Below are 16,328 nucleotides of genomic sequence, written 5' to 3' on the forward strand. Positions count from 1 at the left end.
CTGGGTAGGGAGATTCATAAAGAGAGGTAGTTGATAAGAGGGTTGTGCTGGAAAATATGTATGGATTGTGAAGATGGATCTAGGTGGGCTTAGGTTTAGGAGATAATATGTAGGGGAAATGTTTTGCAGGAAATGAAAATGTAAAGGTACCTATGTATGTTAATAAGTGATTAGGTACTCATTGTATGTAAATGATGGTTTTTGTTATATGATACCATACAATGTAATTTAACTTTTCATGTTAGCAGTAGATAGGTATATTCAGTGTACATGGTAAAATCTTTAAATAATCCTCAAACTGTCATTCTAGTCATTTATTACTTTCCCCCTATATTATATATATCACATCTAATGGATAGAATTCAATTACTTCTCTTTCCTTGCTCATTATCTGGTGAAAGTGCTCGTAAATAAATGGCCAAAAAGCTGCATGACTTTAGTCGATGTAGCATTTTTAGAAACCAACGTGAAACAGCAATATTGTGATTTTTAAAAAAATTTAGGGCAAGGAGAAGCACCATCAGGAAGTTCAACCAACTGAGCAAAAACCAGTACATGCCCGTGTAATACGTGTAAAGAATAAATCAGAAACTTCATTTGCACATCTCCGAGGTAAGTCATATTTTTCATTCATCTCTGTAATAGTCTGTTACCAATTCTGGTACAGAACAAATATGTAATTAATTTTATGTGAACATGTTTTGCCATTTTAGGTTTAGATTTTACAATGTCTCAATCTTGGTCAGTAAATTATTTCTTCATTCTTGGAAATAGCTTAAATAAAGACTATAATGTAATTGATTGTATACTTATAAAATTAAGTTACCAGTGCACATTATAGCTATGGAATTTTTGTCTTAAATGTGCAACTGACCATATAGGATATGTCCTTTTTATCAGTTTGACTAGGTCATGGTAGTCATACCTAATAAGATGAAATTTAATGAAGATAGAAGTACGGTTTTATATTTGAGTTCAAGTATTCAGTGGTGCGAGTACAGAATGAATGAATGAAATGTGGAACGACATTTCCTATGAAAAAAATAATTGTGATTTTAGTGGATGGCAAGCTCAGTAAAAGTTAGCAATATAGAATTTAGGAATCTATTTTTTTCCACATATGTGTGTATGTGTGTGTATGTGTGTGTGTGTGTGTGTATGTATGTATGTGTAGGTATACATAAACACACCACACATGTATTTTTATGTGTGTGTGTATTCACATATATATCATACAATATACGTAACATGTATTTGCGCACGCGCGTGCGTGTGTGTGTGTGTGTGTAAATAGCTTTTTGCCCTTGTGCCTTTGTTTTCATTCTCTTTAATCAGTATTAATTCCATTGGAGGAGAGGAAAAGGAAGGATGACTCACTGTTGACTCCTTTTCTTGTAGTGTATGTATGTATGTATGTATGTCATTTGTAATAAAATCATTGTTAGACTTGACCTTGTTAACTTTTATTTGAAATTTAGTTTCAGTAAAAAAATGGATGTATTTATATAGAAGGTGTGCTAAAATACCAATAAGTTTGGCCACTGCTTTGCATCTCCGCTCTTCCTCCCCTCCTTTAGGGTCTTGAACCTCCCTTGAGGAGGAGGTGCATTCTAAGTATGCAGGTCAACCTGCATGATAAGTGGAATGCCATATACAGGGTACAGCAAGTAGGTGAGTTTGGTTGGAATAGAGAGTATACGAAATTGTCATTTGCTTCATTTAGCACTTCAGTCTCCTGACAGTCTTTTGGTATATAAGTGCAAAGAGATTCAATGACTTGTCCTAGATCATACAACTGGTAATAATAGCTATCATTTATATAATATGTTAAGGTTTACAACATTTTACATACATTCTCATTTGAGTTGCATCCTAACACTGAGAGATAAGTTCTGCAGGTTACTGTCTTCCCAGTTTATAGCAGAAGGAACTGAGACTCAAGAGATTGTAAGTGACTGTCCAGGGTCACACAGCTAACCAGCTCTGAGCATTGGAGTTGGGATTCAAATCCAGGTTTTGTCTGATTTCAGGTCCGGCACTTTTCACTGTTTCAGAGAACCTGTAGGAAAACATTCAGTACTTGTACTTCAGCTTTTTATCAAACTTTAACAAAACCCTAAGTTTTAAAACCATGGAAAAGGAATTACAGGAGTAACACATGAAAAAGCTTAATCAGCAATCAAGTTAACATAGAGAACTGAAACAATGCTCATCAACTCTACTTTTATTTATGATGAAAGATTTTTACAATGTGTGTATATATAAGACAGTATTCATTTAATGCATTTTTAAAAAATATTAACTTCTTGAAATTGTTAATTCACTTAAATACTTTGAATGTTATACCTAGTTAAAGTATTTTTGTATCACAAAATACTAAAGAGCTAAAGCTCTTTAGGAATTTGAAATTTTTTTCCACATTTCTGACCACAAGATGGCAGTAGTCAATTTAAAGTTGATATATTTCAGTGTTTTTTTTTTTTTAAAACAACATTGAACTGACATTTGATAATTCAGTAACTATAAAAATATTATAAGTATTTATTCTTTTTTTTGTTTTTTTGTTTTTGTTTTTTTCAGTGAGGAAATTGGGGTGAAGTGACTTTCCCAGAGTCACGCAGCTAGCAAGCGTTATGTATCTGAGGCCGGACTTGAACTCAGGTCCTCCTGACTCCAGGGCCAGTGCTCTATCCACTGCACCACCTAGCTGCCTCATGAGTATTTATTCTTTTAGCTTATAGGAGATCTTATCTGTTTCAAAGACTTTTATTTCTGGAAGGAAACTTTGAACATTATTGAGTTCAGTCCCCTCATTTTCTATGTGACAAAATGGTGTCCCGGGGAAGTTAAGTGACTGGACCAAGATTAGAGAATCTGAGATTTATAGCTGGAAGGGACTTTAATATCTCATCTAGTCCAACCCTTTCATTTTATCGACGAGAAAATTGAGACCCAGCTTAGTTATGTGATATGCCCAAGTTCACATAGGTAAACATTAAATCATAATTCAGTGAGTATAATTAATTATAAAGTATTAAAAATAATTTTATATAGTTTAGCTGTACTTTCAATATGAAATTTCATTTAGATAACTAAGTTTTTGTATCTGCTGTAGTGAATTAACATTATTTGCCTTCTACTCAAGACTCCTTTCTACTAAATATGATTTTCTAGCAATAATCAGTTTAATTTGTATGTTGAGTATCAGACTTGTACCCAAGGTATTTGATGCAAAGATTTTCTTTCCTTGCCCTACTTCATGATTTCTGCAAAACTTTTTACTTTTATTTGTATAATTCTCATTGTCATTGCCCTGTGAAGGCAGGCAGACCAACCAACAGGTTATGGCAGTAGTCTAGATGTGAGGTGATGAGGGCCTGCACCAGGGTAGTGGCAATACCAGAGGAGAGAAGGGATCTATTTGACAGGTGTTGCAATATTGTCTGTACTCCAGGCCTTGGCAATGGATTGGATAAGTGAGGTGAGAAGGAGTGAGGATTTGGGGATGACTCCTAGGTTGTGAGCCTGAAGGACTGGGAGAATGCTGGTACCCTCAGCAGTATCGGGGAAGTTTGGAAGTGTATGTGTGGAGGAAGGGGTGGTTTAGGAAGGAAAGTTATGAGTTCATTTTTGGGCATGTTGAGTTTAAGTTGTCTTCTGGACATATCTGAAAGGCAGTTGGAGATGTGAGCATGGGGGTCAGCAGACAGATTAGGTCTGGATAAGTAGATTTGAAAATCATCAATATAGAGATGATAATTGAATACAAAGGAGTTCATGAAATCACTAACTGAAGTAATATTGCTAGGAAAAGAGAAGAGGATCTAGGACAGAGCCCTATGGGAACCCACAGTTAGTGGACATGACTTGGATGAAGATCCAGCAAAGGACACTGAGAAGTTGTGGTCAGATAAGTAGGAGAACAAGGAGGATGCATCGTCCCAAAAGTTAGAGAGAGTATCAAAGAGAAGAGAGTGATCGATGATGTCTGAGGCTACGGAGAGGTCAAGAAGCATGAAGTTTGAGAAAAGGATTTAGTAGCTAGGAGGTAGTTGGTAACTTTAGAAAGAGCAGTTTTAGTTGAGTGATATGATCAGAAGCTAGATTGTAGAGAGTTAAGGAGAGTGAAGGGAGAGGAAGTGGAGGCATGTGTTGTAGATGGCCTTCTCAAAGAGAATGTGTGAGATATGGGCATATTTGTAGGCAGTAGGGAAGGAATAAATAGGGAGAGATTGAAGATAAGCGAGAGAATGAGGATGATAAGAGGGGGCCATCCGTTGGATGAGATGAGATGAAATGGGATCACTTGTGTAGGCAGAGGGATCTGCCTTGACAAAGTGATTGGTAGATCTTTCTCCCCTGTAATTTGAGATTGATGAGCTTAAGAAACTTATATCAGAATTTTGAGTTATTTGGTTTTCAGTATAATTAAATGGTTAGTTATTGTTTCTGGTAGTATCTTTATGAAGAAGCTGCTTGGGGAGTTGTCCTTAACCAGAGTTTTCATTGTTTAAAAAAATAAAACTGAAATTGATAAAAATTAGAAATTATGTTTTTTACAATATGGATAGTAATATTATTTTCTCTATTCATATTTGTTGTACAAGGCATTGGTAAAAATTGCTTTTGTTTATATATTGTTATATGAGATAGATGCCTGTACTCACTATATATGCTTATTTCCTTTTACTTGCTCCTCAACTGTTAACCTCATCCCTCAATTGTTGATCTCATCACTTAACTGAAACTGCTGACTCCAAAGTTGTCACTCTCAATTGCCAAATGTGATGATGGTCTTTCTCGGTTCATCCTTGATCTTGATCTCTCTGCTATATATGACACTGGAGTACTGCCTCTTATCTGGGGTTCCATGACTTTACTCTTTCCTGCTTTTCCTGTGTGACTGACTGTCCCCTTTTAGTTTCCTTTGCTGGATCATTATTTATATTCTGACTTTTTACTGTGATTGTAACCTAAGGGCTCTGTCCTGGATCCTCCTCTCTCTGTATTTATTTACTTGCTGGCTAAATTACCAGCTATTTATTGTACATTTTCAGCATGTCCAAAGTATAATTTTTTATTACTTTTCCGTCCCCTTCCCTTCATACCTTACCTCTCTTCCAAACATCTCATTTATGACCAAGGGCACCATCATCCTTCTTAGGCATTTAGGCACTTTTGCATTTTCTTCAACTTCTCTTGTTCCTTCACCTCACTTCTTTTCTCAGGTGCCAAATCTTGCCATTTCTACCTCTATGGCATTTTTCACTTCACAGCCCACCTTTAGTTCAGGCCTTCATTCTCCTCTTGGACTACTGCAGTGGCCCCCTGATTGATATCCCTGCCTCAGGTCTTTACCCGCTTTTCTCCATCCTCCAAACAGTTACCAAAATGATCTTCCTTGACTCTCTACTCATTAAACTTCAGTGGCTCCCTATTACCACTAGGTTAAAATATTAATTCTTCTTTATGACTTTAAAGCTATTCATAACCTGACTCTATTCTACCTTGCTGCATAATGCACTTGCTTTCATGTACTCTATTCCATTGATTTGGTCATCCCTCATGCCTGAAATGCACTCTTTCCTTACCTCTGCCTTTAGAATTCTTCAGCTTAAGCACTACCTTATTTTGAAAAAAAAATTTTTTTGAATTAATATTCAGTTATCATTAATTCAATTATGATTAATTGTGTATTTCCTTCCTTTCTTTTCTCTTATGTTTTTTCCTTTCTTTGCATCCATCCCCTCTTTATTACAGGTTCTTAACTTTCTTTCCTTTTAACCTCCTTCTTTATAATTTCCTCTTTAAACTTAGAATTTGTTTTGCTTCTGACTAATCCTTTCCTGACACTACCCTCCCTTTTATATCCCAGTTTCTCCTTCCTGCGTCCTTGTTGAATTGAACGTATTTCTATGCCAAAACTTTTTATGGGTATATTTTGTCTTCTTTTATTTTTTTTACCAGTTTAGAAGAAAGTGTAGTTCGAGTGATTCCTGTTCCTCCCACTTCTTTCAGATATATATATAGACTTATACTTGTATCCCTTGATTATGTGAAATAAGTTCCTTATTCTTCCTCTTCTTTTTTCCACAGTGAATCTTTTCTTCTTGCCCCTTTTATTTCTTTTTCAACATCATCAAAACCCAACAAAACCATTCCCAGGCAATGTCTCATTTGACGTCCTCTAATTCTTGATGACATTTAGGGTTCTGAAAGGACTCTTGAATTTTCTCCTTCTATCTTAGAATGTAAATAGTTCATCCTTATAAAGACTCTTTAGTTGTTCAGTTGTATTTACCATTTTATGTTTCTCTTGACTCCCATGTTTGTATTTCAGAGTTCCTGTTCAGTTCTGAGCTTTTTATTAGGAATGATTAGAAAATTCTCTATTTCATTAAAAATATATTTCCACCCCCTTTTCCCTCTTCATTTTTTGGAGTAAGTTCTCAGTTGTAGGCCTATATTTTTTGCCCTTTGGAGTACTATATTCCATGTTCTTTGTAGCTTTTATGTCTTGTTTGATTGTAGCTATGATTCCTTAGTACTTGAATTTTTTCTTTCTTGCTGCTTGCAATATGTTGTCTTTGACTGGAAGCACTGTATTGATATTTCTGGGAGTTTTCATTTCATTTTTTTTCTTTTTTCTTTCCTTATGAAGTGATTGGTGGGTGGGCGCTTTCTATTTTCACTTTGACCTCTTATTCTAAAAAGCAATTTTCTTTCATGATTTCTTGAAATACGATATCCAGGCTCTTTTTTTTGGTCATGGGTTTCAGGTAGACTAAGTGATATCTCCTTGATTTGTTGTCAGGTCAGTTTTTAAAGATACCTATCTATCTCCTTACATTTTCTTCTATTTTAAAAATGTTTTAACATTTCTTTTGTCTCTTGGAATCATTAACTTCTGTTTGGTCCCATTTTAATTTTTAGAGAATCTGTTAACTTGGGTAAGGTTGTGTACCTCCTGTATTAGGCTGTTAATTCTTTTTCCAAGTCTCTTCACCATAACTCTCAATTCTTTTCCAGTTCTTTCTTCTATCACTACTTTCATTCATGATTTTTTTTAAACTTTTAAAAATTTTTGCATTATTTCTTCTAGAGATTCCAGCTAGTCTTATGGGCATGCTATATTTTTCTTCGAGGCATTGTTTGTAAGCATTTTTGAGTTATTATCCTTTTCTTGGGTTTGTGTCTTGGGCATCTCTAGATAAAAAATATATCATTTTTGTTGTAGTTGGCTCTTTTGGGCACTGCAGCATTGCTCTTCATTTGAGAGTTCCTCACTTGAGGGCTCCTTACTTAAAGCAAAATTGCTGAAGCCTTTTCCTTTGCTTTGTGGCCTGAGTCCTAGGTTTTCCCTTCTATGGTAAAACTTCTTCCTTGCATGCCTCTTTTATGTGAAATATTTTCCCCCATTCTTTCTCTCCTTTCCCCCTTCTCCCAGTGCATCTGTCTTTCTCTTCCATTCTTTTTTTGAGATTATCCCAACATAATAGATTCACACACTCATGCCCTCTGTCCAACTGCCCTAATGATGGTAAAGTTTTTAGGGGTTACATGTAAAAACTTCCCATATAAGAATGTAAACAGTTCAACCATGATTATGATTTTTCACTCATTTTTCACTTTATCTTTTCATGCTTCTCTTGAGTCTTGTGTCATATCCTCTATTCAGCTCTAATATATTCATCTGTTTCATTAAGTGTCCTTCTCCCTCCTCCCCCCTCCCCCTGGGATTATACTGAGTTTTTTTGGGTAGATTATTTTTGGTTGTAATCCAAGCTCTTTTGCCTTCTGGACTATTATATTCTAAGTCTTCTGGTCCTTTATAGTGGTAGCAGCAGGATCTAATGTGATCCTGACTGTGACTCCATGGCATTTGAATTATTTCTTTCTGGTCACTTTCAATATTTTCTCCTTGACTGGGAGCTCTGGATTTTGGCTATAATATTCCTGGGAGTTTTCACTGTGGTATTTCTTTTAGGAATTAATTGGTGGATAGTTTCTATTTCTATTTTTCTCTCTGAATCTAAGATATCTGGGCAATTTTCCTTTATAATTCTTGAAATATGATGTCTAAGATCTTTTCTTTTTTTTAATCATGGCTTTCAGGTAGTCATTGATTCTTAAATTGTCTTTCTTTGATCTGTTTTCTGGGTTAGTTTTTCCTATGAGATATTTCACATTTTCTTCTATTTTTTTCTTCAGTCTTTTGGCTTTGTTTTATTGTTTCTTGATGTCTCATGGAGTTGTTAGCCTTCCACTTGACCAGTTCTAATTTTTGAGGAGTTATTTTTATCAGTGAGGTTTTATACCTCTTTTACCATTTGTCCAATTCTGATTTTTAAGGAGTTATTTTCTTCAGTATTTTTTTTTTGTTTCTTTTTCAAACTGTTAATTCTCTTTTCATAATTTTTTTGCATTGCCTTCATTTCTTAACCAGTTTTCCCTCTATTGTTCTTATTTGACTTTTTAAATAATCTGTTCTTTTAAAAAATTTTTGAGCTTTTCTAAGAATTCTTTTTGGGCTTGTATCTGGTCTGTTTTTCTTTGAAGCTTTGCTTGTAGATGTTTTCAAGTCCTTGTCTTATTCTAAGTTATATCTTCATCTTCCTTGTTACCATAGTGGCTTTTTATGGTCAGGTTCCTTTTTTGTTGTTGGTTTATTTTTTCAGCCTTTTTTCATGACTTTGGACTTTATGTTAAAGTTGGGTTCTTCTTACCTCTGGCAGCGAGGTGGATGTATGGCTTGATTGAGCTACTCTCTTTTATGTCCTTCTGCTCTCTTCATCATTAAGTTTTCTGTGCTTCCAAGGTGGTGTGATGCAAGGAAAGGTCTGGTCACTGCCCTTCTGATCTAGACTCTGATCCTTACACAGGTAGGACCCCTGTTCCCTTGTGATTACAACTACTCCTCTCCACCCTGAAACTGTGACTTGGGACTGAGGAATAGGTGACAGAGCTGCCGAAAGGCTCCCACATGCAGTCCTAGTACAGGGGTCTCTTGGAATCTCTTTCTGACAAGATTTTAAATCCTGGGCTGGCTGCTGGTACCCAAGACTGCACTTGGTGCAGCTTCTGGTGTGCAGGTGTTCATGCTCAGCCTCCACCCCTTTGTTCATAAACCTCTCTTTTTCTCTTTCTAAGCTGCCCTGTGCTGTAAAAATGATATACTGTGATCTTTTGTTGGCTTTCTCACTCACAATTCAATTTGATCTATTTTATTAAAGTTGTTTTAGAGGGGTGTGTTGGGAGATCTTGGGAAAAATGCTCTCTTTACCATTGTGGGTTCACCTCCATTGTCTTAGTCTTTGGAGGAAAATTCACCTCAAGCTCAAGGAATAATAAATGATCGACTTATGGTTATAACTATTAACTGGCAGAGCTAGGATTAGAAGCTATGTTCTTATGATTCTTCATCTAGTGTTCTTCCACTATAGTAATAATCTTCCACTATAGTAGTAGTAATAATAATTGTGATGATGATAATGATAGTAAAGTTGGTATTTATATGGTGCTTTAAGATTTGCAAAGCACTTTGCAAGTGTTATATTACTTAGTCATTTTATAACTAAATGATAGAATTCAATGGAAGCCAGATGCAATGATTTAGTCAGGTCCTGCACGTAACTCCCTTGTTTTATATCAGCTATACTGACATGTGTATGGTGCAATAGGGTTGTGGCAAACATAGTTTCCACCTGTTAGGAGCAGGAATGTATGTATCTAGTGAGAAAGTTCAGAGTTAAAAGTTTAATTGAGGGGGCAGCTAGGTGGCACACTGGGTAGAGCACTGGCCCTGGAGTCAGGAGGACCTGAGTTCAAATGCGGCCTCAGACACATGATACTCATTAGCTATGTGACCCTGGGCAAGTCACTTAACCCTGATTGCCTCACAAAAAAAAAAAGAAAAAAGTTTAATTGAGAACATAAATATGTATTATATGCATATGTGTATATCTATCTAATAATTATTATCTTCAGTATACTTTCTTTCAGCTTAACAGTTGTGATATGCCTATTAAAAGAACTTCCTTAAGAAACAGAGTATTTAAAAAAAGACAACTTATGAAAATATTTTATAGTTTCTAGACTTTCATAAAGTTAAAAATCTGTATAATTACTAAACATATTTTAAACCCTAGTTACTTTTAACACCTAGTAAATATTGATTAATAAGATCTTCATATTTATATTGTAGACTTAACTAGCTATAAGATGAATTTCTTTTCATTACTCTCTTTAAGATATTTAAGTATTAACTGAAATTATTCAGTCTGAAAGGCAATAATTGAAACTTTTATATGATTATCTTGACTCATCATTTTGTGATCATACTTTGTACTTCTTAACATATAGTCACTCAGTTTTGGAGGAAAAAAGCCACAATCTTTAATCATATTTTAACTTATCTTGTGAACTCCTCTGAAAGGTGAAGGATCAGTACTTTTTGTTGACCTATATTTATGGAGAAGCCTTATACTCAGGCTTTGTTTCTATATATTTGCTTGGGTCTAAATTTCAGTTATCATCATAAGCTTTGTGGGGACAGTTATGGCTACACAGCAATGATTTTTAACTCCAATCAGAGGAACTTTATTCCTTGTAAGGCTACTGCAAGGCTCTTAGAGAAACATTTACCATGTGACATTCTTAGAAATGAAATTTTATACCCCACTGGACTGAAAGTAGTCTCACTGAACGTTTGCTAAAGTATTTTTCGTTTGATCTGCTTATTTACTGCCACTCAGCCTATGTAGCTACACAGAGAAAGCCGATTATCTGGAAACATTCTGAATCTGAAATTTTTTCTCAAATTATAATGTGATAACTAGAAATATATTTTATTAGTGATTATTTACACCTGCTTTATGACATGGATTGCCAACACTACCAGTTTTTTTGTTTGTTTTATCAGATTTATTCATACAAATTAATTGCATCATTGTGAACAGTCAACTTCCTTGGTACTATGAACATTAATTTTTGGATAGGAATGAAAAACAATCTCTCATGTACAGGAAATCACTAGAAAATAAGAACTAGATCATTTTATACACAAAAATAGGAGCGTTAAAGAATTTTTGTTGAAAGCAGTTTCAGGACAGGAAAAAAAATATTCTGTTCACTGTAAACACGACACCAATGGGAATAAGGGCCAGTTCAAGTTCTAAGTTACCATTACTTTCGGTAATAATTTCAAGCTGTAAGGCACAGCTGTATAGGCCGAGCCAGACAAGCTATCATAGAAATGCTTTGATAGCATGGGGCCTTTAAGTGTCAGGATATAGAAAAGGCAGCAGTTGTTGGCTGTGAAAACAGTCTGATACAAACCAGATGGGAACTTACTTGATGGGCAACACAAAGGAAAACAATTGGCTCATTCAACAAAGTCAGGCCTGAGCCCCAGAGAATTAACAGAAAACAATAATAGTCAACCAGGGTTGATGCAAACAAGAAACAGCCATGTGGCTATGATTTAAAGAATTGTTTTTCCTTAGACTAAACAAAGTTTTAATTTCTGATTCTCATATTCATTAATTGCTAATTTACAGGTCTTCTAAAACCTCCTGTATAGTTCATTTATACAACTTTTGATTTCATGACACCAGGAAAACTATACAGGCCATTGAAGGAGACTGAGGTGCTTCCTGTAAAGTGCTAAGGACATAGACCAGTTGCCAAGCTATTGCAGGAAACTGACAAATTTACAAAATAATTCAGTGTGCTGACATCCTACTCAAAAAAATATGTAGTATAATGTGCACGGGTCTAGCTATATTTAAATCTTCTTTGTTTTAAAGTAGACAGAATCTGATAGTCAAGAGGCCTTCAGTGGAAATGTTTCATTTGTATTATGAGTTTTTTGGCTTCACTGGATGGGACAATTTTATTACATTGTAATAACAGAAAGTAATCATTAGCACTTACTATGGCTTTTTAAAGAAAGGTTCATAACTTGAAAAGCAACATTTTTAGGGTGGGTAGTATTGCGTAATAAAGACCATCAATTAGATTTAAAGGAGCTTTTTTGGCAATAAAATTTCATTTTAAGACTTCTCCAGGCATTTAGTGCATAAGAGATAAATTCTTTATACTATATGATATACATAAAACAAAATTTTATAGAAACATTTTGGTAAAAAATAATTTATGAGAAATTATATTTTTATTCATCTTGAAACAAGTCAGACATCTCTTTTTCTCATTTTTAAGATTAATTCAAAGAGTGTACATGCTGTAACCAGCCATTGTTCTTATGTGATGGATTTAAGCACAGTCGATTGCTATTCAAAGCACAAAATGTATATTCACAACTTTTTTATAAAAAATTACAAGCCACTTTGTAATTAGGTGTTCATTGCTATCTGCTTGTATGGTAAGAAGACAAAAAACAAACTTCCTCATTTGTAAAATGATGGCGTTGGTATAGAAGATCTGTAAGGTCCCTTCCTATGAAATAAAAACCAGGAATATTTTTACTAATATAAGTATTTCTACTGTGTCAGTGGAATATTAGAATATTTACTGAGGAAAAATATTTTAATACAGTGACAAAAATTATGTTTTTTGGTTTAGGTCTGCTGTGCTACTTGAGACTTTTTCTCATTCTGAAGTTGATAGTAATTGATTAAATAAATTTTTTGTCCCACAAACGTCCTTAACCCTCTCAGATCACTTGATTATAAACCAGGTTGAAGCATTAAATAATGGGAAGTAACAGAGCTCTTTGTTCTAAAAAGGAAAAAGTTAGAAGTTGTATTTCCAAGATTTTTATAATAGTTTGCTCTATGCCTTGGTCACGTCACAACTTTCCTTACTGTATTAAAAACATTAGTTACATGAAAACAAGAGAAAATGGGGTTCCTAAACAGTCAGCTCTATCAACGTATTGGCAACTGCATATTATATTAAAATTATTGCTAGTTTTTTGCCTTAGTATAATTGTACCTTAGTGGCTTTTGCCAAATTGGTTTGCATGTGCAGCCTATTCTGACATGAAAGCCGAACAGTTTATTAACACACACTAGGAAATAGAAAGGGAAAGCTAAGAAAAATATACTTCTTTGAAACTTTTATCTAAAAAGTTATTAAGAGTAAATTGCTCATTTATGAATTAATTAATTCTTTGAACTAAGCAAATCTCTTTCAACACTTGAATTCAAATCTCTTACAACTCATTTAACAAAGGAGATTTAGCTTGGATTTGTGGGAGTAATCTCATTTAATCTGCACATAATAAGCACAGATAACACCATTTCTTATCTTTATTCTGACATTTGATAATAAAATTTAAAATGGACAGTTTTTAGCATGCCATATAAACCAGGTTATTCTGAGAAAAGTTTACGTTTTCATGATAGTGAAGTCTTTAAATCATCCCAGTGATTTAATAAATTCTGCATACAAAATCCAGGTAATAAAGTTATTATATTTTAGTCTGAATGAAAGTCACAGTGAATATAGGGAACACTTCTAGATTATTTAATAAGCATTTATGGAAGAGTTACTGAAATGTATAGATAACTATGAACATGATTACTTTATACCAGAGATACCAAACCCTCAGATAACATGTACCGCTGGAACCAGATTTAAATGTTAATTGGGAAATATTTAACAATTAAATTAAAATACAGTAAAATATAGATAACATTATATTTCAAAATAAGTCAGTATGCTGCTCACAGGGATCTTTGTGGCCCCTGTTTCTCTTTGGCACCACTGCTTTACACAACCAAGCAACTGATAGATGATGTGAAAGTGACTTGAGTGTCGGGAGATAGTGAATATGTTAGACTTTTCATAATGCTGAAGTTATGTCAGTCAACAAGCAAGCATTTATTAAGCACTTATTCTGTGCCAGGCCCTGTGCTAAGCACTGGGGAGACAAATAGAAGCAAAAAGAAAGGTAGTTCCTGTCCTCCAGGAGCATACAGTATAATAAATAAAATAAAAAGAATTATCAAAACCTATTTCCTATATTTATCAATAAAAGTGAGAATTTAACAGAAATAGAGGATAAATTACAAAAACGTTGTTGTTGTACAGTTATTCAGTCGTATCTGACTCTTCATAACCCCATGTACCATAGCATACCAGGCTATTCTCTCCTCCATTATCTCCTGAAATCTGTCCAGATTCATATTCATTGTTTCCATGACATTATGTGTCCATTTCATCCTCTGCTATCCCCTTTTCCTCTTCCTTCATTCTTTCCCAAAATCAGATTCTTTTCCAATAAGTCCCATCTTCTCATTGTGTGGACAGGGTATTTAAGCTTCAGCTTCAGTATTTGACCTTCTGAATCAATTTCTTTAAGTATTGACTGATTTGATCTCGTTACTGTCTAAAGGAATCTCAAAAGTCTTTAGCGCCACAATCTAAAAACGTCAGTTTTGTGATACTCAGCTTTCCTTGTAGTCTAGGTCTCATAGCCATACACTGCTACTGGAAAAACCATAGTTTTGACTTTATGAACCTTCATCAGCAAAGTGAGGTCTCTGCTTTTTAGTATGCTGTCCCGATTTGTCATAGCTTTCCTTCCAAGGAGTCTTAATTTCATGGCTGTAGTCACTGTCTGCAGTGATCTTTGAGCCCAAGAATATATAGTCTGATATTTCTTCCATTTCTTCTCCCTCTATTTTCCAGGAAGCGATGGGACCAATTGCCAGGATCTTAGTTTTAATGTTAAGCTTCAAGCCAGCTTTTTACACTCTCTTTTTTCACCCTCAGCAAGAGGTTTCTTAATTTTTCTTCACTTTTTGCTATCAGAATGTTATTGTCTGCAAATCTGAGATATCGAATATTAATGCTTAGATCTGGCCTGTACAACATATGACCTGTGGGCTGCCCGCCCAAAGTTTTCGGCCCACAAAAAAATGTAGAGGATGTAAATACAGGCCTGCATGACATACTGCCCATGGACCGCTTTGGCAGGCAACATGTTGCACCGGCCTGACTTGCTTTAACAGAATATCACATAGATCTCAAATAATCCAATCTCAGAAAACTAATTGATCTAGGTGTAAAGGAGCAACCAAAGTTGGGGGAAGGAGACGGAAGAATTGCCAGATGTAGTCAAAATGTAGCTGAGGTTTAAAAAAAAGCAGATTTCAGATATTTCAAGTTTAGGGCTAAACTAAAGAAAAATGAGCAGCTCTGCAAAAATGACATTCTTAGGATCAAAGAATATAGAACCAGGAATCTTAGAGATCATCTACTTCAACCCCTTTATTTTAGAAATGAAGAAATTGAGGCCAAAGGGTAAGGTGGGGACAGGCTTATCCCAGGAGCCACAGATCAGGGATTATAACCTAGATTTTTTTTTTTAAATTTTTAGGCAATTGGGGTTAAGTGACTTGCCTAGGGTCACACAGCTAGTAAGTGACAAGTGTTTGGTCTGAGTCTGTATTTGAACTCAGGTCCTCCTGACGCCAGGGCCGGTGCTTTATCCATTGCACCACCTAGCTGCCCCATAACCTAGATTCTTTAACTAGAAAACGAGTGCTCTTTTCAAGAATATGGGCTTCCAAATTTGAAGATTTCCAAAATGGTTATACTATAGAAGGGGTAGTATGAATGTGAAAGGGCAGGTAAAAGAGATGAAAGGAGGGGGAACATAGTCAAGAACAAATATAAAAACATTGATACAAAATAAAAGAATATACACTGTAAGGAGAATGGCAAATTAGGAAGCCCAGAATAACCTGAGACTTGCAAAAACTCTCATGTTTTTGCACATACAGAGAGGATGTAAGATGTGTTTTTACATGTATTTGTTTAAATCAACCATTTCAAGCAAAAAGGACAATGGAAATGGAAGAATAAGTGTCAAAATAAAAGGAGGGGAGCGTTATAAGCCGAAGATAGGTGAAGACATTTAGGTCTCTTAAGTCTTGATAAATTGTATCTCACTAATCTGAAAAAACCTGAAGATATAATTGTGGTTAGACTGCTTTTACAGAAAAGATGCTAGTCAATAAAAGGTTAAAAAAATTGTCATTCAGCTATAGGTTTAATTTGAAATAATAATATGAACTTTCAGTTGACCAAATCAGAACTAGTTGCATGATTTCATAAGCATGGGAGTAGAGAAGATTTCTGGTGTTAATATGATAATATGAAAGGTTATAGAGGAGGCAAGCTCTCCTTCATAAAATCCAGCAAAAACCTGAAAAAATTGAATAATGATTCAGAGATGCACCGAGAAACAATAATAGGTTTCTCTAGTGTGGGACACACATACACACACACACCACATACACACCCTGTAGAACACACACACACACACACACACACACACACACACACACACACACACA

General features: G+C 35.0%; 1 protein-coding gene across 4 annotated transcripts in view; it reads left to right on the forward strand.

Annotated features, from left to right (window-relative positions):
• Window positions 1-16,328, forward strand: part of KIAA0586 (KIAA0586 ortholog) — a 117,916-nt gene that overhangs the window by 89,966 nt on the left and 11,622 nt on the right. For all 4 annotated transcript variants that reach the window (XM_027842903.1, XM_027842905.1, XM_027842904.1 and 1 more), the window contains one exon: window positions 504-612. In XM_027842903.1, coding sequence (XP_027698704.1) covers window positions 504-612 — 109 coding nt within the window. The remainder of the gene's footprint in view (window positions 1-503; window positions 613-16,328) is intronic.

The sequence above is a fragment of the Vombatus ursinus genome, unplaced genomic scaffold (genome assembly GCF_900497805.2).
Source record: "Vombatus ursinus unplaced genomic scaffold, bare-nosed wombat genome assembly UNPS02014893.1, whole genome shotgun sequence".
NCBI classification, from domain to species: domain Eukaryota; kingdom Metazoa; phylum Chordata; class Mammalia; order Diprotodontia; family Vombatidae; genus Vombatus; species Vombatus ursinus.